This window comes from Pygocentrus nattereri, chromosome 5, assembly GCF_015220715.1.
Source record: "Pygocentrus nattereri isolate fPygNat1 chromosome 5, fPygNat1.pri, whole genome shotgun sequence".
Taxonomy (NCBI): Eukaryota; Metazoa; Chordata; class Actinopteri; order Characiformes; family Serrasalmidae; genus Pygocentrus; species Pygocentrus nattereri.
This window is the reverse complement of record NC_051215.1, coordinates 43,943,880-43,968,172: the sequence shown is the minus strand read 5'-3', so window position 1 is coordinate 43,968,172 and position 24,293 is coordinate 43,943,880. Positions and strand designations below refer to the sequence as shown.

The 24,293-nt window shown below is 39.0% G+C and overlaps 1 protein-coding gene across 1 annotated transcript in view; it reads left to right on the top strand.

Moving 5' to 3' along the window:
• Positions 1 to 24,293, top strand: part of dntt (deoxynucleotidyltransferase, terminal) — a 159,137-nt gene that overhangs the window by 31,787 nt on the left and 103,057 nt on the right. Inside the window, exons 4-7 of the mRNA XM_017696493.2 lie at positions 8,169 to 8,339; positions 12,427 to 12,498; positions 13,156 to 13,279; positions 20,729 to 20,861. Coding sequence (XP_017551982.2) covers positions 8,169 to 8,339; positions 12,427 to 12,498; positions 13,156 to 13,279; positions 20,729 to 20,861 — 500 coding nt within the window. The remainder of the gene's footprint in view (positions 1 to 8,168; positions 8,340 to 12,426; positions 12,499 to 13,155; positions 13,280 to 20,728; positions 20,862 to 24,293) is intronic.

Below are 24,293 nucleotides of genomic sequence, written 5' to 3'. Positions count from 1 at the left end.
CAGCCTCCGAAGGATGCAGCCCCTGAATTGGGACACAGTAATAGAAAGACTACTGCAGCTATCTAAAGACTACCAGTAGTGCTTACCGCTTCACTACAGAAAAGTTGCAGTATTTACATTTTTTCTCCGCAGCTTAGAAAGTGAATGGATGGAATTAATGTGCTAGATTAGCTTTGACTAGTTTTCTATAGCTGCGTCTCAATTCAGGGGCTGCTCCCCACACCCCCCAACCCCACTTACCTTGCAGGAATAAGGGGAACAAATACTTAGCATTAGAGTGCTCATTGTTAGCCAGTTATTTTTTTCTCACCCAGTCCTTGAAGGATAATGGAAAAAACACAGTCACCTCCTGCTGGTCAAAGCTGGTGTAACATACTAAGTGCACCCATTTTTTTACGTTACCCATTTGGTGCAGATCAGAAGAGGCAAAAACACCATGAAGGAAAGTGGAATTTAAACTTAGGAACTCACTTTGGTTTATTTTCGTCTTCCCCTCATTATACCTTCCGTACTTCACCTCTGACCTCCTAAAGTAATAGTTTTTTTTATAGGGTAAGTTGATGAAATGACATATGATTTAAATGATTATGGTCAACTTGTTCTTATGCACTTAGTTACACTTAAAGTCAGGTGTGGATGATCCATTTGTTCAGGTGTGGTCCTTCAGGCCAACAGTCCTTTGTGATGCTCTAACCTGAATATAACCTGATCCAGTTAACCTGAATTTTAATCTGAGCCCTTTAAGGCTTTCTTGCTATTCCATTGTTAACCACTGTTACAAACAATTGCATTCGTTGCAGCTGTAATGTTTTTCACGAAAGAGGTCTCTGTTGATATTGAAAATGGTAAAGGATTTTTGAATTTTGAAAAGTATTGTATTGAAATTGAAAATGCTAATATCATGACAACACTACGAGAAAGGAAAGTGCTTTTTGAACGAAGTAGCTGACTGGTGTGGAAAGGCTAGGCTCTGCTCTTATCACACACCCCAGGAAGCTGCAGTGCTGCAATTCTCAGCACAGCAGGCCTTCAACCTCTCAACCTCACCATTACCAGCCATACAAACTCATTAACCACTGTTGTGAGGGGAGCCCTCTGAGTGTGTGTCTGTGTGTGTGTGTTAAAACAACTGTGGTAAAAGATGACTGTATATGTACTTGATTCATGAAATATATGATTTGTACAAGTGTTTGTACAAGCGTATGCAGTAGAGGTGTCAGTCTCTCAACTTAAAATTTTGATTGTGATTCTGTATCACATGATTAGATTCTGTTCATTAATTTTAGTACAATTAAGAATTACATTAAAAGTTCACTGAATATGATGAAATATATACACCAAGCTTTTAACATTTGCAAATAAGCTGAGATTATTTCTTTCGGTGTAACTGAATTGCCATCTTTAGATGAATTTTTATGCCCCTATCAGGAATACATGTACAATGAGGCCTTCACATAACATCACAGAACATAGGATATTTGTGTGTGGGCATGTCTAACACAGGAATACATGAACATAGAGGCCTGCACCCTGTCAGCCTCGCCTTTACCGGCCTAGCACAATAATTAACCACTGGTGTGAAGGAGTTGTGTGCATATGAGTGTGTGTTTGTTAGAGACCACCTCTTATTTGTTTTATTTCCAGTAAAAACATGATTCTGTCATGACTGGTTAAAAAGGAGCATCGAAGAAAGGCTCAGTCAGCACTTTGTTAAAACTGTGTGAATGAATAGTCCAGATGTTTAAGGACAATGTTTCTCAACACACTTAGGAATTTAGGACATTTACACATCTACATCTACAGTACATTACAGTATCAAATGCGTTGGAGAATCCAAAACAACCTCTTTAAAGGACAAGGCCAAAAACTGGTATTGAATGCCTGTGACCTTTGATGGCTCAGACAGCACTGTATTAACAAAAGCAACATCCAGAAATGCCTCTGACGTCTCTGGGCTAAAGCTCATCTGAGATAAACTGATGCGTAATGCGAAAATAATGGATGCCATGTTTTCTGGGCCAAAGAGGAACAACACCATCCCGATTGTTCCCTATGCAAAGTGCAAAATTCAGTGTCTGTCATTGTGTGCAACTGCGTTAGTGCCAATGGCATGAGTAACAGACACATCTGTGAAGGCACTATTAGTGCTGAGTGTACATTCGCATTTTGAAGCAACATATGCTGCCATCTGTGATGTCTTTTTTTCAGGAACGTCTCTGCTTATTTAATTAAGACAATGCCAAGCCACATTCTGCAAGCGTTACTACAGTGTGGCTTTGTAATAAGAGAGTGTAGGTGCTACACTTGTGTTGCATTATGAAGCACTGTCACGATTGGCCCCTCCCAGTCCTGTATGTGTTTGTGTTTTGGTATAGTCCACGTGCTTCTTTGTTTTGGTATCCGTAGTCCTGCCCCTTGTTTTGTGACTCCGCCCCTGATTGTTTTCACCTGTCCCTCGTCTTCCCGGTGTCGTATTTAAGCCCTGTGTTTGTGCTTTGTTTTCGCTGGTCTTTGTTTGCTTTGTTGGTTGTACTGGTGTTATTTGTACTGATCTATGTACTGTTGGATTCTGGTGTCTGTCATGTCTGCCCCTCGTTCAATCCGTGTTGGCTCTATGACCCTGGACTGTCTCGACCCTGATTTTGGATTTGCCCATAATAAATCTTGCTTATCTCCGCTGACCACCACCGAGTCCAGACCTTAACATTGCTGAATGTGTTCGGGATTACTTGGATTGTGAGAAGAAGGACGTGGATCCAACTTCTAAGACTGACCTTAGCGGTGTGGAAAAATATCCCTGTGGATTTCTTGGAAAACTGAAAGCAAGTCTTCCAAAAAGAATGGGTTCTGTAAAAAAGTAGACACACAATATTCTGAAAAATATATTTAGTTGTTGAATGTTTTGAGTAATTTTGTGTTAAATGTCTGGTTTTGGCTTTTTTTCCTGCTGCTGACTGGAAATTAAATAAACGAGGGGTAATCTCTGACTTTTGCACAGTACTGTACATACATGTTTGTACCATATGCTTTTATCATGTGTTTGAGGCTAATTTAGCAGAGGTGAATATCAATGACAGCTTAGAGAAATGAATTGCTGTATGCTTTTCTATTATTGTGCATTTTTAGTATGAACATCATGTGGTGTGTGCAAATTGTCAAGACCACTAGAAATGGACAGTGGATGCCTCTCATCCTTCCTTGATGATACTGAAAGCTTAACAGAGTGTAAACCACTTCAGGGAGGAAGCAGCACATTAATGCTAAAATACCATAAAACTAATTCAGTTAAATGATTAACAAAATTTGTGTTTCTCCTGTAGGTCTGTGCATTCATTTATTGCCATAACTGTACAGTGTGTGTCTGTGATGTACTGAATTTACTGAATATTCCTAATTTACGGATCATTTCAGTGTTACCCTGCTCCCAACCCACCTGATTCAGTTTATCAGCTAATGAAGCCTTTCAAATGGGAGGCTGTCCAAAATGACCAGCGAACCAAATGATGAGTGAACCTGAGTTTTTACATGCAATGTTGACAATTGTAAAATAGTGATAAATCAAAGTCTTTGCATGTTATAAATCACATTTCTTTGGGTGCTATATTGCTTTACAGTGTTCTGCATGTACCTTTCCACTGTGAAAACAGTACATTTTAAGCCAAATCAGACATCATTTAGCATATTCATAACCATCATAATAACTTTCTGTGAAGGAGCTTAGCTTTAGAGGTTACAGATGTTTGGTTAACATCACAGTCACTATGAACAATTCTGTTCCTCTTGAACAGAGCATTTCATGTCAAACCACTCCAAATGGCTTTGTTTGTTTTGTTTTTGAAAAATTGCTGTAATTCCTCCTTAAAGAGAAGAATGAAGCTTATTAGAAAGTGGTGGGATGCAGCAGACAGACAGAAAAAAACATTTACACAACTGTCCTTTTACCCTAAATTTAGGCCATCAGCCAAAGACCGATAACTTCTTTAGATTTGCACTGGAGTTATGAAGTTAATGTTGCTAACAAGTGTTGTCACTGTGCAAACTGCATAATTAAATGATTACACACGTTTATCAAATCATGTTGAGTTGTTAAGCAATAAACTTGATAATGTGGTTTATGACACCACATGACATACTGTTCATAAATTGATCAAATTGGTGCAAAAATATGAACAAAATTCAGGCTATAACATAACTGCTACTGTTTTTAGCTATACTTTGGTCAAATACATTTGGAGTAAGTAAAAAAACGAAAATGAGATTTTTTTTTGTTTGGCTGAACTATTCCTTTAAATATGTTATCCATTTGAATATGCATATCTAAAACAAATATTTTATCTGCCGCAAAGTCCTCAGCTTTATATATTAACTGCTTTTCAACAGCAGTTCATCATCACTTTCTGACACGCTCAGTCCCACAATATGCACATCAATGTAGGAGTATATTAATTCCTGCATATTTCATGCACTGCCTACTTACTCCAAGATTACATCTGCATATTACTATGCAGACATACACTTAACAAATGCAGTCATTGGTTGCTCATTTTGAGCTAGACTAAGCAGCCCATGCTGCCACTTTCAACCATTCATCTGCAACAGAGTGACTGGCCAACCGTCCCCTCAGACAAAGATACTCAACTCTGTTTTTTTTGCAGTTTTGTCATGTTTGCAGTGTCAGCTTGGCCCTGGTTTGTATTTTATGCGTAAGGAGTAAGCATTCCCATCAGTCATCATTAATCAACTGCACATGCTGAAATCAGCTCCATCTTTCAAAATCGAGCCTTCCGCCACTCCGCAGCATACAGAGATAGTGTGCTGTCTGACTGGGGTGTCAGAAATGTCTTAACAGTTTTTGGCAGCTCTAAATGTGTTTGGCCCTGTAGGACTGGAGTCTGACATCCCTGATCTATCCTATAACGTTATATGGCAATCTTTACTTATGAAATGGGAGTTTAGGTTGAAAATGCAGGAGGAGCATTGAGTATTAGCAGACGATCCCTAAGCTTTCCTGCCAGTCTTGTCATGCCGTTACAAATGTGCTATTTATGCCATTTCCATTGACAGCTTTTCTCTCAGTTGCTGTCAGCATTTTCCACACATCAGACCAAAGAAAGCTCGCTTCCAAATAATCCTGAACATGTTGCTGTTTCACAGCTCATCTAATATGACTACCGTTTCAGTGAAGTGTGAGCAGTGAATGCTACTACCAAGCTAACAAGCAACCTACCCATCACCTACAAATGTCTTTGCTCTTAGATCTATATCCACAGTGAAGTTTGTGAGTGGTTTAATGTGTCTGGCCAGGCGTGAACTTGTGTCCCCAAGATGCAGTAATAGTTTAAATACACTGAGAAATCTGATTATCCAATTTCTTAATCAGATTTCTAGACCTTACCTCTGATCTCAGAAATAGGAGTATTTTGGGAGGAGCTAGCTGCTTATTGGCCTGGGTTCCTGCTTGGTTTGGTTCAGATAGTCAGAAGTGGCTACTATTTCTAACTATTTTTATGTAGCCTATTTTTTGGTGAATACGTTTGCAAATCAGCTTATATTATCATTAGCTACATCAGCTACACAGATTTTCACAATGGACACATACGTGTCACATCGATGATCACAAGATCGGATTTGGGCCATTTTTACCTGCTGTTTAAACGTAGCCTTAGTTTTCTATGAAGTGACATTGATGTTCATCTATTATTTTCTTTTTACTTCAGTTCTTTTATATTTCTTTGCTCACTTTGCTGTTTGTCAGTCACGCTAGTTTATATTCAGTTTTGGCACTTTTGGAGATTTTTTTCTGCTGTTTTTTTTCTCAAAGGAACTGTCTAGAAATCTGTGCATAGTGCTAGCTATTTAAAACTAAGGCCAGACATGGCTTTCGGCATGAAAACATCACTGAAAAATGCTGGAGGGCGCCTATGAGTGAGTCCTCAGTGAATAGGGGAGAATGTAGCTAAAAACAAAAAATGAAACTTACTTCTAGACATTTGTGACGGACCCTCTTTTAATTTTGAAAAGTAGAAGGATATATTTCATTTACAAAACTGAAAGAAAACTTTACCTGTGTTTTTCCATTTTTTTTACAGCAAATAGGTTTTGGGCCACAGGATGCTAACATTACTGCTCCTGAATGCTGATTGGTTGGCTGATCAGCTTATTGGCTGAGTAGAATGGTTTGCTCACATTGATGCCATGAACAAACACCAGATACTATTAGGAACTATTAGGCCCAACAAATGATTTTTTTGCACCAGTGTGTTTCTCTCTATAAAAAACAAATCAAGTATTTACAAACTATGATTTGCAAAACAAAACCAAAGAAAAAAAAAACGGTAAGCCACTCATTTTGGCTTGCTCTGGAGCACCCTCTAGTGTCTGACAAACCTGGAGGACACCTGAGGATAAATTTTATTGATAGCTGCTAGATCGTGACAAGAAATGCTTTAAGAAATTGATCAGGCCTTAAATCGCTGACCATCTAATGGTATAGAAGACATAGCAGTTAGTAGGGTTAACATGCATACACACACACACACACACACACACACAATCCTAAAGATTAGTACAAACTCGCACATTCATACAAATGTACTTTCTATCAACATTCTCAAAAAACAATGAACAACCATTTGTTTTAAAGAAGAAAGGTGTTTCAGGGTGTGTGTGTGTGTGTGTGGGGGGGGTGTGTGTGTGTGTGTGTGTTTTCCCCTGGGAGAAGATGTTGTAAACAAGTGGAAAATGACAGGTCTCTCTCCGGCACTCACAAAGCCGCATGTCGCTGTGCGGTCATCCAGAAGACGCCCTGGCACCGCAGAGCAAGAAAGAGTAAGATAGATAGAGAGAGGGAGAGAGAGAGAGAGAGAGAGAGAGAGAGAGAGAGAGAGAGAGAGAGAGATGTGAGGATGGAGGGAGAGAGAGTGAGAGGAAGAAGAAAAGAATGTGTTCTAGCCTGTTCTTTGATCCCTGTCTGCCTGCCAGGTCAGTGCTTATGGAGCATGGGCACATACCTGACACATTAATTCTTTATACTCTCTCTCTCTCTCTCTCTCTCTCTCTCTCTCTCTCTCTCTCTCTCTTTCTCTCTCTCTCTCTCTCTCTCTCTCTCTCTCTCTCTCTCTCTCTCACTCTCTCTCTCTTTCTCTCTCTCTCTCTTTCTCTCTCTCTCACTCTCTCTCTTTCTCTTTCACTCTCTCATTCTCTCTGCCTGCTGTATTCCTTCTATCTGAACAAACCACATATGGTGACTGTACATACAGTAGAAGGAAAACACGTAACTTTATTATACACTACAGTGGAAAAGGACACACAGTTTTGATTGGACTGCAATGAAATCTATACATTTTTCTCATCTGTGTGTATCTGTTAAGGGTCCATACCATGGAAAACGCTTTTTTGCTTTTTTTATGCTTTCTTGAGATAAAAAAGTATATACGTGGTAGAGGTTTTAAAACATGGCGTCTGTGGCATGGAGAGCTTTGGAGGTGCATGCAAAGTAGCTCTCAGGGTGCGCCACACTCTTGGTTAAAAAGGATAGTAATTATTGTTGTCGTCGTTATTAGTGAAGTAGTTCCTGTTTATTGAAAATGTGTCAGAGCAAAGTGGGCTTAGTCTGTTGGAAGTGTCTACCCACCTTGTGCGTTGTGTCCTCCCTGTGTTTTGTGCTGGAGGAGTGCTGGGCTGGGCATTTTACTGGCCTTGATTTTGTGCCTTTGGAAAAAGAACAATGTTGTCTTTTTTGTGTCGACGCTATAAGAGCATTCACTTCTTAGATCCATATGTGGAAACTCCACTGTGAAAACACTCGATTCATGGAAACCAACATACATGCATCTATTCAGTCTACATCACTTTCGCTCTGTCAATTCACACTGAAGTTATTTGTATTTCATTCAGAACTGCTTTTTGAATGGGACACAAAAAATAAATGACACCTGCTTTTGGTACATAAAACCACATAAATGTTATTTGTGGACCTAAAGTGGAGGATATGAAAAAGAAGAAAAAAGTGCAGGATATGAGCCTTTTAAATTTTTATTACTTGTGATTGAACTTATTTTCCCTGGGTGTCATTATTTATTGTAGTTCTTCCTGCACTTTCCTTCATTATCTTCCACCTCCTTCTCTCCTGTGTATATTTCCTATATGTTTTATGTGCTCCACTGTAGGATGCATTGGAGGTTCTGGCAGAGAACTGTGAGTTCAATGACAGTAAGGGTCCGTGTTTGGGCTTCCGGAGGGCAGCATCTGTGCTGAAGAGCCTGACCACTGCACTGAGCTGCCTGCAGGATGCCGTGGGCCTGCCCTGTCTGGGAGATGAGAGCAAGAACGTCATAGAGGTGTGGTATAACTCCTCAATCTGAAAATGACTGGACTGGTTTTTCCACAAGACCTGCTTACATACAAACATCTATTGTTTCTCTCGCTTGGTTAAGATTCCTTGTTTTAAACTTTGTTAAGAGTTTAAACATTTACTTTTAAACTAAAAACAGCCTGTTTTGAGGTCATCATGGCTGTAATGTTGAGACTGTGGACACTTTTACATATGACCATTCAGATATACCTACTGCACATGTAACACAGTGGCATAGGCAGAATTTGATTTTTGGGTAGGCCTGTGAAAAAGGAAGTTGGTCAACAAAGTAATGTTTTTCTCCTTAGGCATAGGTTACACTTTCCAAACGCAATGCCATGACATGAAGCTATAGTGTATTGCTTCCAGCAGATCAGTTGTAATTAAACCTATTTGAACTCCTCTGCCTTATAGTGATGTCAAAACAATAGACATACTGGGCACAAATCAAGCAGAATGCTGGATTCACATATATAAAAACACTGCAACACCCTTCACTATAAAGCAAAATGAGACAGCTAAGATGTCAAGCTTAAAAACCTAAATCATTAAGCTACCTAGGTTGTAGCATCTTGGCAAGGACAAATGGACCATTTATATCTTACCTTTGATGGTTTTATACATAAAACTAGATATTTGCTTTGAAATTTTGACAACTTTTATCTTTTGTAGTAAAAGAGTACCAAATTTGTCATGATTTCCTAACAACTGTTAAGAACCTGTGTGGTCTGAGGTGAGTTTGCGAGTAATGCTGTTTACATTGTTAATTGGTGGAGTATAATGTTGCATATCATGTTAAATATGTTAGCTTTGTAGCTCCGGTGCTGTATTTTTATTTTTCTGCCAAAGTGTCAATTTAAGCACATAGACAGTCAATAAAACTCCTCCCATGAATCACTGCCTTCATTACCTCCTAGTTGAATTGATTTGCTTCAGTTTTTCTCATCATTTTTGTCAATTAACAAAATATAGCAAAATGCACCATTCACTCTGTTTATCATGAAAGAATACAAAGAAAACTGAAATGTAAAAATAAGTTCAAGTGTAAAAAACAAATGAGCTAAACAAAGAGATGTCATGCGGAAAGACGTCAGTGAGAGTCAAGGAGCCTTAGTGTGTGAAGCGTGAGGAGCGGAAAGTGTGAGTTTGTGTGTGTTTGCATATGTTACTGTGTGAGCTTGTGAGTGTGTGTGTGTGTGTGTGTGTGTGTGTGTGTGTGTGTGTGTGTGTGTGTGTGAATTTGGTCTGTCAGTTTTGGAGGCCTGGAGCCATCGGTGGTAATCAGAATGCAGTGCCTGAACTGAACAGTGTTGCATGCAGTCGGAGAGAGAGCTGAATTCTAACATCCCAACAAGCTTTTCTCTCTCACATGGGGAAAACACTACATTACACACTTTTTTTATGTGCATCATCATACTGAATTGGTTCAGACTTTTGACTTAGATTTTAGACTAGAATCATTTTGCTTTGAGTTGCCCTATATTTTAATTCTGTTTATTTTATTGACCTGAAAATAAAAATATAAAAAGCCATTTAACTTTACCAAATGTTTTGTAGTGAATGTTTCAAAAATTCCAATTTTAGCTAATTTTGAGCGTAACTCAAAAACGCTGGCCAGTTCATGACTAGCCAAAACAGCTTTAAACACACATAAAATCATAGTTTTTTTTTATTAAAACACATACATATTATTATTTTTATTTGTTTGGGAAAGACTATTTTTACTGTTACACACCAATTCTCAGAGTTTGGGTCACATTTAAACATTTACTTAAAAGAAATCAAAAAGATAAAAATAAAGACACAAACACAAACAAAAAAATGTAACATAAGTAGTATTTTCACTATTCAAGTTGATTTTTAGCGGTAAGGGTTTCGGAAAGACATCTCCCAACAGAAAGTACCCTATAAATTATGATTTTGTATATATTTATCTTATTACTATCTTAATGAATACCTTGGGTTAAGTAGATAATAATACAAAATATAATTCTTGTAAAGATCTTAGTTTTCGACAGTGTTTTTAAACTGAGATCTGTAGCTTCAAAGCTGGAAATGCTTGTACCTTTATTTCATCCTTACATTGACTGTTGTAGTGCTGTTTGCCTACAGGCAATTCAGAATGCTTACTAGGTCTAAAAGAAGGTCTCATATAGGCCATTTGTTGATCTCTTCACTGGTTTCCTGTTGCAAATAGGATCCAGTTTTAAATTCTTACTCTTACCTAAAGAGCACTTCACATGCAAGCTCTTGCATATATTGCTGATCGACTTCAACATCATTTGTCAGCTTGTTCTCTTGGTCTCCGCTTCCATGCACCTGCTGTGGTAATTGAACATTTGAGGTCATAGCACCTAAACCAGGGGTCAGCAACCCAAATGTTAAGAAAAGCCATTTTGTCCTTTTAATAAAAAACAGACTACTTTGAGAGCCACATTTTATGTCCGTTTTACCATCATGTCTGTAAATATTTCTCAGTATGTGCTGATGTCCTAGTATAGGCTAAAAATATAATGTAAACAAAAAATGTAGACTTACTTTGCTTTGAGCTTGAACTCAGCTATAGCTGCTTTTCTCACATTCCCAACAGGAAACTTGTCTGCCAAAGTGGAACAGTTTCTTGTAAAATGCCTCTCAACGTTAGACTTATTACAAGGCTGAAGTCAACTTCTCATTGGACAGATTTTGTTTGAATGTAACTACGGCACCATTTAAGGCAGAATGAGAAAATTCAAACAAGAAGCTTTAGCTTCGTGACTTTTTAGTGTTGGACAGTTTCTCATTGCAGATTAAAGTCCATTCGTCTCCAAATGATCAATTTTTGTCTTAAATCTTTCTCTTTGCCTTTTTATTAGCTACTAGCTAGGCAAGATTATTGTTGTTGCTATGGTGATCAGCAGTCTACATGCCAATCCTCCGGGTTACAGGGCTGTGAATTAGTAGATATACTAATTCACTAGATATATAGTAGGTATACACTTCATTTAGTGTTAAAACTGTGTTGGGACAATCAACAAGGCTTTATTTTACTGCAAAAGAGGATTCTTTTTATTTTGACCTAAAAATCCAATTCTGCTACGAAGCCACAACAGGGCTGTGAAAGAGCTTCATGCGGCTCCGGAGGTGCATGTTGCTGAGCCCGGACCTAAACTGTGTGTAACGATTGGCCCTTCCCAGCCCTGTCCATGTGCTCGTGTTTTGTTTCTTCCCGGTCCTGCCCTTGTTTTCAGACCCCGCCCTTGACTGTTACCACCTGTTTTCCTCCTGTGCCTTGTTAGCCATCATTATCCTTGTTGTATTTAAGCCCTGTGTTTTCCCCCTGTGTGTTGGCTGCTCTTTGTTTGATATGTATTGTTTGGTCTCTGTATGGTTTTGTTTCTTCAGCTTTCTGTTTGTTTAGTCTGTGTTTATTTCATTATGTCTGTCCCTCCTGCTCTCTGTGTTGGCTCTCTGACCCTGGACCGTCTCGATGCTGATTTTGGATTTGCCCTCAATAAATCTCGCTCTTCTCAGCACATGTGTCCGCCTCCTCATCGCTCTGCAGCATTACAGGAAAGCTCTGCCCACCCTTTTAATGTCTGCTGATTCTGTGGAATCTTTTAAAAAGCAGGTGAAGACTTATCTTTTTAAAAGAAGTTTGGGTAATTCATGTGCATCAGGTCTGCATTTGCTGTGTACTTTGTATCTGTATTCTTTTATGTTGTGTAATGTCTCTGTAATGTGACTTATGTCTGTCCGTCCGTCCATCCTATGGCCTCAACTTGTTTTCTATAGCAACATGCACATGCCACTACCATGTGAGTGTTATTGTGAACCACTCAAATATCTGGTGGTCCCTTTCTATTTATTGAGGGTAGACAGGGGGGTGGGGCGCTGATAAGTTGTGCAAGCTACTGTTGAAAAGGTGCACCTATATGGTAAGTGTACCTGATAAAATGATCAATGAGTGTAAGTACAAGGTAGTTATACCAAATAAACTGGCAAATTGGGGTATAGCGATTAGAGACAAAGTGAACTGCCTGTTTATAAATGAGAAATAGAGATCTTTCTGTTTCTGTACGTGTCTCTTGCAGGAGATCTTTGTATGTGGATCGTCCTCCAGGGTTGAAGACATACTAGCAGATGAGAGATATCAAACACTGAAGGTAAGCTGCTGAGAAGTGAAGGTGATTTGTTGTTTATAGAGAAATGAAAGATCAGATGTATTGATGTTTTGTGAATGGGAAAAGAGAGAAACAAATGATCATAGAAGTGCTGCCCTTCAAACAAACACTGGACACTTTTTATTGTTTCTCCAATGATCGACTGATCTTCACAGTGTTTTCTCCTGTTAGAAATCAGTATCATGATGTTAGGGTTGTAGTGATTATTCAAGCATTATTTAAATACATCTGTGCTTCTGTATGTTGAGTATCTTTGCATGTACACGTGTGAAATGCCACAATTAAAATTTTGATGCATAAATATTTACATTTACAGCATTTGGTTGACGCTCTTATCCAGAGCGACTTACAATTTGATCATTTTTACACAAGTAGGCGAAGGTGGTGTTAGGAATCTTGCCCAATGACTCTGATATAGTGTAGGGTGTTTACCCAGGTGGGGGATTGAACCCCAGTCTGCAGAGTAGAAGGCAGAGGTGTTAACCACTACACTAACCAACCACATTAATGAATTAATTAATTAATGAAGCTGCTGTATGTCACTTCTATTCAGAGCATTCTAGTTCTGCAGGAACTTATTTAAAAAGCTCCATTATTACCATGCATTACTTGGTGTGTCTGTGTTTGTGTGTATAACAGCTGTTCACCAGTGTGTTTGGAGTTGGACCCAAAACAGCAGAGAAGTGGTACCGCAGAGGTCTGCGTAGCCTGGAGGAAATCTGTGCTGATTCTAGTATCCACTTAAACAGGATGCAGGAAGCAGGTACCACACTCATTCCGACCAGTGCTTAACACAAACCAGACTGTCATTCTGTAAGAACATCTCCAAAATATTCTTGAGAACATCTGTTAGTATGAGATTACACTTAGTTACACATCTACCAGTCAATTTATCATGAATGGTTCATGCTGAATAATAATAATAATAATAATAATAATAATAATAATAAATGCTTTTATACATCTTTCATGCCTTAGAATGCAGCTCTAAATGTGTTGCAATGACAAAGGCAAGTAAAAGCCAATGTAAGTGAAGTAGAAAAGAGTAAAAACATTGATAAAAGTGAGAAACAAAAATGTAAAAAAAAGCAAAAAATAATAGCGTAACATTAAAAATATAGAAATATAAACAATAAGATCATCGTTAAATGGAACAAGAAATTGTAATAAAAAAATGAAAATGTAAACAAATTTGCTTGTAAAGTCAAATGAGACCATAAACTTACTAATTGAACATGCATGTCATACAAATTGTGGGAGGCAGTTCCACAGCTTGGTTGTTTTAACCTTGTGTTTTAAGTAAGGCTGTGTTTGATGGTGTTACACATTATTGGTGAACATATTGGTTTAGACATTCTGACCAAGAGTGTCACTAGAGATCAATGGATGGGAGGCTAAACCTTTTTTTGGGGGGGGGTTAGATTAGCAATAGACAAAGAAGTGTTCATCAAAAACACGGCTATTTGGTGTCACTGAGAAGAAAAAAGACCTGCCTCTTTATATTTTGTTGTATAAGGGACAGATGTCATATGTCCTAACCCCTTAAATGGCCGGGGCCTACTGGTTTTACTACACTCTTCTCTCAGTTGAGAGTAACTCAGTTTGCATTGAAGTCCGTGTAGTTACTGAATAATAAGCTTAGTATTTCATAAGCCTGGCATTAAGGGGTCAAAAACGACCCATCCACTCACAACTAGCACAGAACATGCAACAGGACTAAGACATGTGATTCAAATACACAGGCTATAGATTACTACCTGATCAGACTCTACTCCTTCAGCCCTGTCAGACTTCTTTAGCTTCTTTCTCTGCCTCTCCCTCTGCCTCATTTAGGATCACATTTTTTATTAAAATCACTCACAAGAAGTAAATGCTTGATAAAATATCAGTCTGCTCTGGTTTTTATTTTAATAGGCAAAAATCTTCTTACCTGTCTGGCCTTTAGCAGAGCTGTCGCTTCTTTTAAAGAAATTCTGTATATCGATCTGCAGGTTGAGGAACACTGTGACCTTTTCGCTGACGTTATCGTACCTAAGTGACTGTCTGCGACTACTAATGATGTCACTGTTTCAAACCCTGAAAAGAAATATAAACACAAAGAATATAGAGCTGTCACTATTGCTATTTCAATGTCTTACTCGTTCACACTCTCACTGTCTGAAGTTTCTTAAAATTCACATACATTAAAATATGTGACCTTTGATCTTCAATTTGAATGATCACACTTACATACTAATTTCTAGAAGTAAGCTAGATAATCTTATTATTAAGTGTGAAACCATTATAAAATGGGAAATATTAGATATATTTACTTTTAAGATAATTTTGCTTGACAACTGACCATTTTTTGCATCATATGTAACAGTGACTTGCCAGATTTGCTAGTTTGGTCAATGCAACCTTATATACCTAAATTCCCTTTTTTCTTTGGCCCCTGCTGCCATGTACTTGCATACTGGGCATGTCTTTCCTTCTCTTTCCATCCTCCATTAGTTGAATGTAACCATATTAAGTTAAAAGAAAGTACAGGCAATTCACAAAAAATGAACAATCCAGTTACTTTGCATTTACCTAATTCCCTTTGCATTGATTTGAGTTGGCTGTGTACACAGTATTCATTCAGCTATGTAAGAAGCTACTTAATGTGTGGAACCACTTGATAAAACAATTTTGAGTAGAGAATTTATTTTAGAGAAGCTAAAACCTGAAAAGGGAATTTAAGACTTTATTAGAAGAGTTTTATATAAAATAGTCTAAAATGCACAAATGCTCATTAAAGCACACACAGAAGAATCATTAGTGCAATTCAGCAGTTGAGCAGCAACATATGGTACACAGTCATTTTGTTAAGGAAGAAAAAATAAATCCACAGTGAGGCAACTGAGCACTTGATGCACCTTCTCCAGGCCACCATGCAGGGAAAAGGATGACCCAACTCGCTGAACCATGTTGCTACAATCTCAAGCAGCTTGGGGTTCAATGTCCATATCAAGGACACCACAGCAGCGGTCAGAGAAAGGGCACTTGAGCCTAGTGCACTCCAGTGCTGATTAATTATTATTATTTTTAGGTGCTGCCACTACCTAAAGCATTCCTGTTCAGAAGCCAAATAACTACCTACAAAATTAGAGAACTTTATAATTGATATATAATACAATAATAATAAAAAAGACTATTCTGGAAACATGATCTTGAGAGAGCTTGATGGAGGTCAACTGAAAGACTTACAGCTTTGGGGTCGCCCCATTGCTTATCATCCAAGACTTCTATCAACCTGCTCAAACTGCAGCCAGCTCTTCATTAAGGTCTTGCAGACTTGTGGTTGTGGTTGTTTAGAGGACAGTTTGACTCACTGTAAAGTACGAGAACTGAACGTCACTATTTTGTTGCGTCATTTGAATTATTATTATTTTTTTTTTTAAACACGTTCATTTGGAAAATTCCAAAAGTTATGACATTGTATACATGAAACAGTGGCGATATTCAGCACCACACCCCTTTTGTCTGTCCTGTTGTTACACTGCAGTGTTCAGCTGCACGGTAAAGTTTTGTTCATTGTTTTAGCTCACAGTGAGTCATACTGCATCCTAAACCACATCGACAAGTCTCTGCTACCATATGGCAGGCAGGGATGCAGCTTGTATGGTTGAGAGAAGTTCTGGAAAAGATATGGATGACGGTTGTCTCCTAGTGTTTGATAGCAACATTAACCCTAAAGCTTCAGTGTAAAATTGAATAAGGCAAAATGTGGACATCAAACATGTCTTCACTAATCAACTCCATCTGAACCAATCCTTTAACAGCTCATCTGTATGAACACTCCTCTGCATTCTCACTGTAACCCTTTTAATTCCCTTCAATTCAAATTTATTTGAATAGTGCTTTTTGCAATGGGGCCCTCACAAAGCAGCTTTAAAGAAATGAGTCCAAGCCTCAAAGAAACAAGCTGAAGTTGATGGTGCTAAATAAAAACTCTCTAAGAGCAAGAGGAAGAAACAGGAGGACCAATTTCCTGAAACAAAAGCAATATAAATGAAGATCAAAGAAACGGCAATGACTTCGTAAAATGGTGAATATTGAATAAAGAAAAGAGCCTAAAGTATTTAGATTAACCAATGAAAGAAATATTTAGATTAACTTAAGAACCAGACTGCTGGGATAGGCTCCAGCTCCCCCTGTGACCCAGAAGGATAATCAGAACCATTAAATAACTATCAGAGTATCAATGAGAAATGGATCTATTACAACTAGGGATTCCTGTTGTGAATGTCCTATTTGAATGCAAGTGAGAATAAACTCTATGAAAACCAAGACTGCTGTTAGAAGCCTAAACTTTGGACTTTGAATTGTATAACTTTGATTATATTTGTTAACAGCGAAGGATGATTGACGGTTAAATCTTTGTTCAGCGTTACAATCTGCTTGTATTTTTCTTCTTTGCCTTGGCCACTCTGAAATAACACCAGATTGCTCTCCCAAAAGTTGGAAGGCATGACAGAGAAATGATGAATGTCCCTATCAAAATGGCAGTCATCATTTGGCTGTCATTGTGTTGATACTGGCTCCGCCACTTGTCTGACTGTCTTCAGGCTGTTGTGTCTGGGGGGGCTGTATGGGTTACTGGACAGTTAAATAGCCCGAGCCATGCTTTGTGGCTTAATTTACTTTGGATCTCTTGTCTGCTTTGGTGTCTCTTTCTCTTCCCTCTTTGTGTAAGGTGAGTGCTATGCCCTGCAGACTATAAACATGCTCCAGTGACAGGCCTGCCACCACATGGGACCTCCCACATTCAGATGGCACTGAGAAGATGAGCTAGAGAGAGCAGAGTGAAATGCCAAGGCTCTGCGACTCTTTCGCAGAAACACACCAACACACTGCCTCATCAATCAGGCAGCTAAAAAGGCCAGCGAACAAAAGGCCACCCTCGCTTCCGTTATGATGCCTTTCATGAGTTACAATCTGATCGTGTTATTGCATCTTTTAAAAACAGTGCATTAGCTGACCTGCGCCAAAGCGGGTGAGACATAAGAAGCGCTGTGTCTCTGTTTGGGTTTCTAATGGAGGGTTGTGTTGTTAACTGCTGATTGTTATGAAAATCTGTTGTGAGGTGAAAGTTTAATGAGGCTCAGGTTTTCACTGCCACTGTGCAACTGATTTTTAATAGGCAGCGCTGGTAGTTTTCACACATGCATAACACACAACACACACATACACAGGCACACAGGCACTCATTTGCAACCTGCTGGCCTATAAACAAGCTCGCTCCTAAACAATTATGCAGATTGAGTTGAGGAACTTTCTCGGAAATATATGAGATGCCTCAGGTGCACTGCATGGCTAAACACATTGGCTGGTCGCCTGAATAGATTTGGATTTTTTCCAGCATATTCTTATAAGACTATATGTGCTCATGGTGTTTCTGCAGGAAATTAAATTTACTCTAATGAAATGCAATGAGAAATCTGTACAGGGAAAGGAAGTTATTCCAGCATGGCTTTATACAGTGTGGTATGGTGAATGTCAACCTTTCAGCTAGAGGACCCTGTTCAAGGAATTCTGACAGACAATCAAAGTAACATACATCATATGTCCAAGTGTTTGTATGTTTCTTCTAAAATCAATGGTATAAATAGGGGCTGCAGTCACAGGCTCTACTCTTCTGGAAAGTATATACACTAGATGTTGTAACATTGCTGCGAAAGCAAGGGTATTAGTGAGGTCAGGGGCTAGATTACTAGATTACTAATGCCAGATTACTAATGCCGCACCACTCATCCCTAAGGTATTGGGTGCTCTATCACTCCAGAGATCACAGTTCCACAGCTCTGCAGCCTAATGCTGGGATTTATACCCCTGTAGACATAGCTTGGCTTTGGAAATGGTGACTTGGGCTCATGTCAGAATATCCCGTTCTGTTGGCAGTGCTTTTCTATAGAAAGTAGCTGATAAACTGTGCTTGGTACTTAACCAACAGCAAATGTATATTACTGCACCTCAGCCTTAAACCACAAAAGACTAACCTTTTGCGAGTAATGCTGCTATATGAAAGTTTGAAAAATATTTGCTAAAAGGAAATATATTTAAAGTCCATATGGGCACATATTATGGAATGAATTATTTCTAAATATATAGGACTGCTTATTCATGCTTTGCACAATCGGGATCATGGGGGTATTTTGAGGGAAACTGGCATGCTTGAGTTTTCTAGCAAGCTTGGGATGTCCAAATTTTGCTTCTTTAGCTTAGCACTGGAGCTAACATAGCTAACAAGAACAGGAAGTCATTAGTCACATGAATCTTTTCCATAAATACATCCTCAAAACTTCTCACTCCCCTTTAACTGCACCCAGGCCTTTACTAACCACTTACCATGCCATAGGCCCAAAGTTTTATTACACTATAGTCTAAGAACAGCTTCATTAGTTCATACTGAAGACCCCAAACTTCACTTTGTAGAGGACCACTGCTGGCATCTGTTTTATTCTGCCAAATTCTGCCTCCCACGTTTGACTCCCCTTTGTATGCTCACACATTAGGCAGACACATGCATGCTATATTACGTTTGATAGTTCTGTTTTTATCTCTAACCTTATTGTAGTTTATAAAAATTTGTCATTTGTAAAAGGAAACTGGTGTATTCAACTTCAGGCTCATGTACAGCTGCCTCAGAGCCTCTTATTCCATTGGCAAGGCTTTTCTATGGAGATTATACATGCTGTATGTGCACAATTGAACACCTGAGCCGGCAGTGGGACTACCTTAAAGTACCTGAAAATAATTACAAGCAATGTCCGGATACTTACAGTGAAGACATGCTCTGTATATACCTTTTGTGTAGATTTCTATTCACAATAACAAACAATACATATTGGAACAAAATTATTTAGGCTTGTTATTGACATTCTTAACTGAAATGTACCAATTGTACTGCTCTCTGCTTTCTGAAGCTACTGAACAGTAGCTGTACATTGGACTGTTTTGGCATGCAGAATGGCTTATTATATTAGAAGCCAGTCTGGAGGCATTAGTAGGTGATACTTAGATAACAGTTGCGATAAACTGTGCTACGTTCTAATAAGTTAACAGCTCTGAGACATTTTGAGAAAATAATAAAGGCATTTAACCACCAGCAGAGGGTAATGATCATTACCGCTGCCTCTGCCATAAGCCACAAAAGACTAACCTTAGTGGGTGATGCTGCCATATGAAAGCTTTAGAAATATTTGCAGCATTTGCTAATAGGAAATAGATAATTAAAGTACTTTGGATCTTGGAACAAAAAATCTGTGTAGGAGTTAAACTGCTCTATTTAGGCCATCTCGATCCCTGAAGAAAATGAAGCGACGGTGTCTGTGGGCGAAAGCTTTCGCTTCCAACCTGCTATGAGCACGTCTTGAGCGCTACTTGTCAGGAAATTGGTGAGCACGCCAATTTTCTCCAAAATGCCCATGTGACCCATTCCAGATTTTGCTAATCACGCATTAGCAGCACTCTAGTCAGAAATAAATGGTTCAGTGGTGCATTGCTACTGCTACCCCATATGCCTTCTCTGATGTAATTAATGAAGTGTATGCGGCAGGGTGCACTACAACACTTCCGCAGCACAGTCTGAGTTTGGTATGCTGACATTCATGTACTCCAAATGTTTCACTTAACACTGCACACACAACTCAGGACTGTGGGCAGCAGCGCTTGTGCACAGGCTTTGATTTTATTGCCTTAGAAGTCTAGAGTAATATAATTACTTGTATAATTACCTAGTTTTATTCAATGTATGTTTTGAGTTTCCACATAATTTTTTTTTTTTTTTTTTTTCTGTTTGAATTTTTTTCAGTGTGAGAAAATGTAAGAAATGTAACTTCATCAATTTGAATTCATAACAAAATATCTTCTCTTCTACTTACAAGCACAAAAGTGCTGCAAATGTCCTTTGAAAAGAATTTGTCCACTTATTTAGTGATACCAAATCTAGTAATACCAAATTTCAGCGTGTTTTATCAGTGTCCAAGGGTTATAGGACAAGGGGACATAAGTGAGGGCCACTGATTTATTTGTAGGGTGAAAAAGTTGTCTATTTTTATTCAATCATTTATCCATTCATTTATTCTCGCTCATTCATTCGGTAACTTGTTTATTCTTTTATCCTTTAATTCTTTACTTATTCATTGTTCATTCATTTATCAATTAATTAATTCATTCATCTTGTCTCCAGGATTCCTGTACTATGAAGATATCTCAAAGCCTGTAACTGTAGCTGAGGCCAAAGCGATGGACTGCATTATCAAGGAGGCTGCCAGCTGTTTCGGTTCTGGTGTCACTATCAATCTGACTGGAGGCTTTCGCAGGTAAACAATTCAAGATGACAGCCAAGTGGCTCTGTTTGCAGCAAGAGTTTGGTTTTGCCATGGACTGTGGTAATTTCCTTATGTTTCACAATGTACATCACGTTGGACTGTTTGTCATTTATATCAGTAGTTAAGTCTTCAGTGTTTCATTTGGCTCCACAGTTCAGTGACAACACACGCTCAGTTTGTGTTTGCAGAATGTAGAACTCATACAGAGTCAGATTAGATTAAGTTAAGTAACTTTACTGTGTGTTCTAAAATGTGTCACGTTGCACTGCGTGCCAGCCGTTGCAGCCTGAACTGTTTTCACAATAATGCTTTGGTGTCTATTAAAAAAGCATGTCCTACCATTGATTTAAATGAAACCAGACATTATACTCACATAATTTATTATACGTTATAACTCACCAGAATTGAACTTTTGATGAAGCATACTTTAAGCATAAACTCGTACATCAGCCAATAGACAGTGTGGGGCAGGGCTTGAGTCAGACACTCTATATTAAACAGTCATTGAGACACAAATGACTCCTGTTAGTTCATATCCAGAGCAGTAAAATCCAGCTCTAAAGGTTCAGTACGACAGCAACTAGTTTATTTAAACACTTTTTCTTTATTCTGCCAAAACAATAGATTTCCACAAACAAGCTTTCTTATTTGAATAACTTTTTCCATTCACAGCTCTCCCCACCCACAAGCACAGCCACAACAAACCAGTTACATGTATCAATACGTTTTTATGACTGATACAAGTCCTTGCAAATGCAGCCTTACAGAAATGAACATATAGGGGGGTCTGGGGCCCTCTAATTAACCTCTTGGACACCCAAAATGTCAAAATTCTGGGGGAGAGCCTGAAAATAAACTTGTCATGACATTATGCAGTTCATTAGAGCAAAATAGATGCTAAAATACAGATTCAGGAAAAGGTCACATGGTTTAGCCTGCTTTGCTCAAAAAACTGAGTTTGCTGTTGTTGATATTCTTAACTAAGTAGAGATTCAGCTCTGACCTGCCTCAGGGTGGTGCTGTAGTAAATCTGTAACCATGGCTAGGATACCTCTGAAAAACTTTACAGTACACCACAGTTGCAATGTGCCAGGTCGTTCACCTCATGTGAGAATCAAACTCATAACCTTTGTGATGGTAAACTGGAGTCCTAAGGGACAAACCACTCTGCAGACACTAAAGGGTGGCCTCAAGTGCAGAGCAATAGGGACTCAAGGGGAACATTTAACTTGAGAATAACATGGGGCTAAGTACTTGGGAAAAACATCCAAACAGTCTTGAAGGAATAAGAATATGAAAGGAAATGAAGTAAATGAATGAGGTTAGTGGTTGTGGGGGAGGATCAAACCCTTGACATTCATATTGTGGGACCAATGTACTGTACACCACCTCAAAAAGTAGGGGTGATGCCAGCTAAAGGGTTCACAAAGAATACTCTTGAACCACTTAGAGCTGCTTAAAATAAAAACAATAATCTTTACTCGTTCACTAAGGGCGTCTCAAACAAACAGAACAGTATTTTTCTTTATTTAATAGAAGTGCCCAGATACAAGGAGGAATGAGAGTTGAAATTCCTTTCTGGCCTAGTACGTTACAGTACCCCATCCCCCCCCCCGAGGAATGGCTGCCGACATTCCCAAATCACCTTCCTGGTCCCTTCTGAAGGCTCTAATGAGAAGGTAGTAAGATGTGCTTCGCCAGTACCAACACTGCTCTTCTGGCCCATACCCCTCCAAGTCTACGAGGTACTGGCTTCCGGTACCCGATGAGAATCCAGAGAGTGCCGCACAGTATAAGTTGGAGAACCAGCAATTACTTGTCGTGGCAGAGGTGTAGGGGCAGTGTTCAGAGGGCTGTGGAGGACTGGTTTCAAGCACGAGACCCTCCTAATGGCTAGAGGTGGCCTAGCAGTCCATCTGGACGTTACAGCAGTATATTTTTAAATCTGAAAACTTGCCCAAGAGTTACGTGGAAAGGGTGAATTTTCCAAACCAAAGACACAAAAGGAGATGTGCAAGTTCTCAAACTGGAAAAGCATATTTCCAGAAAAGGAATTGTTAAACCAAACATTTTGCTGTTATTGATGCCATCGTCAGCGGCACACGGGACCCCCTGAATACCAGGGGGTATTTCACACACTAACAACCAAGCCTGATCAAACTGTCTTGCATCAGTAGTGTGATTTCTCCTTTTCATAGCAGATGAGCAGTTGGACAAGTCTCTGATAACAGTGGTTTACTTGCATAAACATATGTGATGAATCATCACCATTCTCAAAGATCAGGTAAAGCAGCTCACACCGCTCTACTGCCCCTCTACTGTCCCAGTTTTTAACTGTTTAACTGGCTGTGATTCTCAATCACTCTCCTAAGTACTGAGTGTTTTAATCACCACAGTGGCATAAGAATGCTTGCTGAGTTTGAGTAGAAGAACTGTGCATTTGCAATATGTTGGCTCGGCCGTTATTTGTGCTGGCATACTTGTTTTGCGTATGTTTGACCAAACTCTTGAGAGAGTAATTTAAGTGATGGTCTGCTGTGTTGATCTGCCACCACTACATTTTCATCTACTGACTGCACTGCATTGTTGAGTGTTTTATGCATTAAGGCTAAGTTGGTCATCCATTCCTACCATCCATCTCTAATGAGAGCATGGCCAGTTGCACTCTGGAGGACTCTTCGTAATGGCAATGTTGCCAATGCAGTCAATTTAGGACCACTGTCAGAAATGGAGTCAGTTAATTATTTGCTAAATTAATTAACTGAGGAATCTGATATGTATCAGTGAACGGCAGTTTGTCAGCTGAGCCGGCTCATCAAAGCCAAATGATTTGAAACGGCATGGAGGCCAACTCTCCACAGCAAGGTTTTGAATCTAAGTAGGATCTGAGTCATATCACAGCAGTGTTTTCCCTGCATGCACCAATCGCAGTTGCACGGTATGACCTTGTTAACAAAGGCCCACTCACTTCATTTTTGAGTTGATTAAATTATCTCTATGACTCATCAATGATGCAGCACAGCAATCACTAAATCGCCACTCAGCCATGATCACCACTCAGTTCTGACTGGCAAGCCTGAATCTTTAGCTCCTCTCAGAATAGATTTTCTCATTAAATGACATTAAAGTAACTGTCCATAAGCCTCATAAGAAGGCAGTGCACTGTGAGTGTTGCTAATGTGATGTGCACTAGTGTGCTAACACTTGAGTTTCTGTTAATGGAGTGATGGAGTTGTTTAAAGCTCATATTTTTGGGAAGGCTGAAATCTTGTGCATTTTGATGTCTCCAAAGTACTAAACCATAGCACTCAACAGAGGCCAAAGAGTACTTTTTCAAACTCTTCACCACCTGTTTTCACTAATGAGCCCATGCTCTTAAGAAAAAAGGGAAACTCATTAGTGAAATCAGGTGTTCTGCTGCAT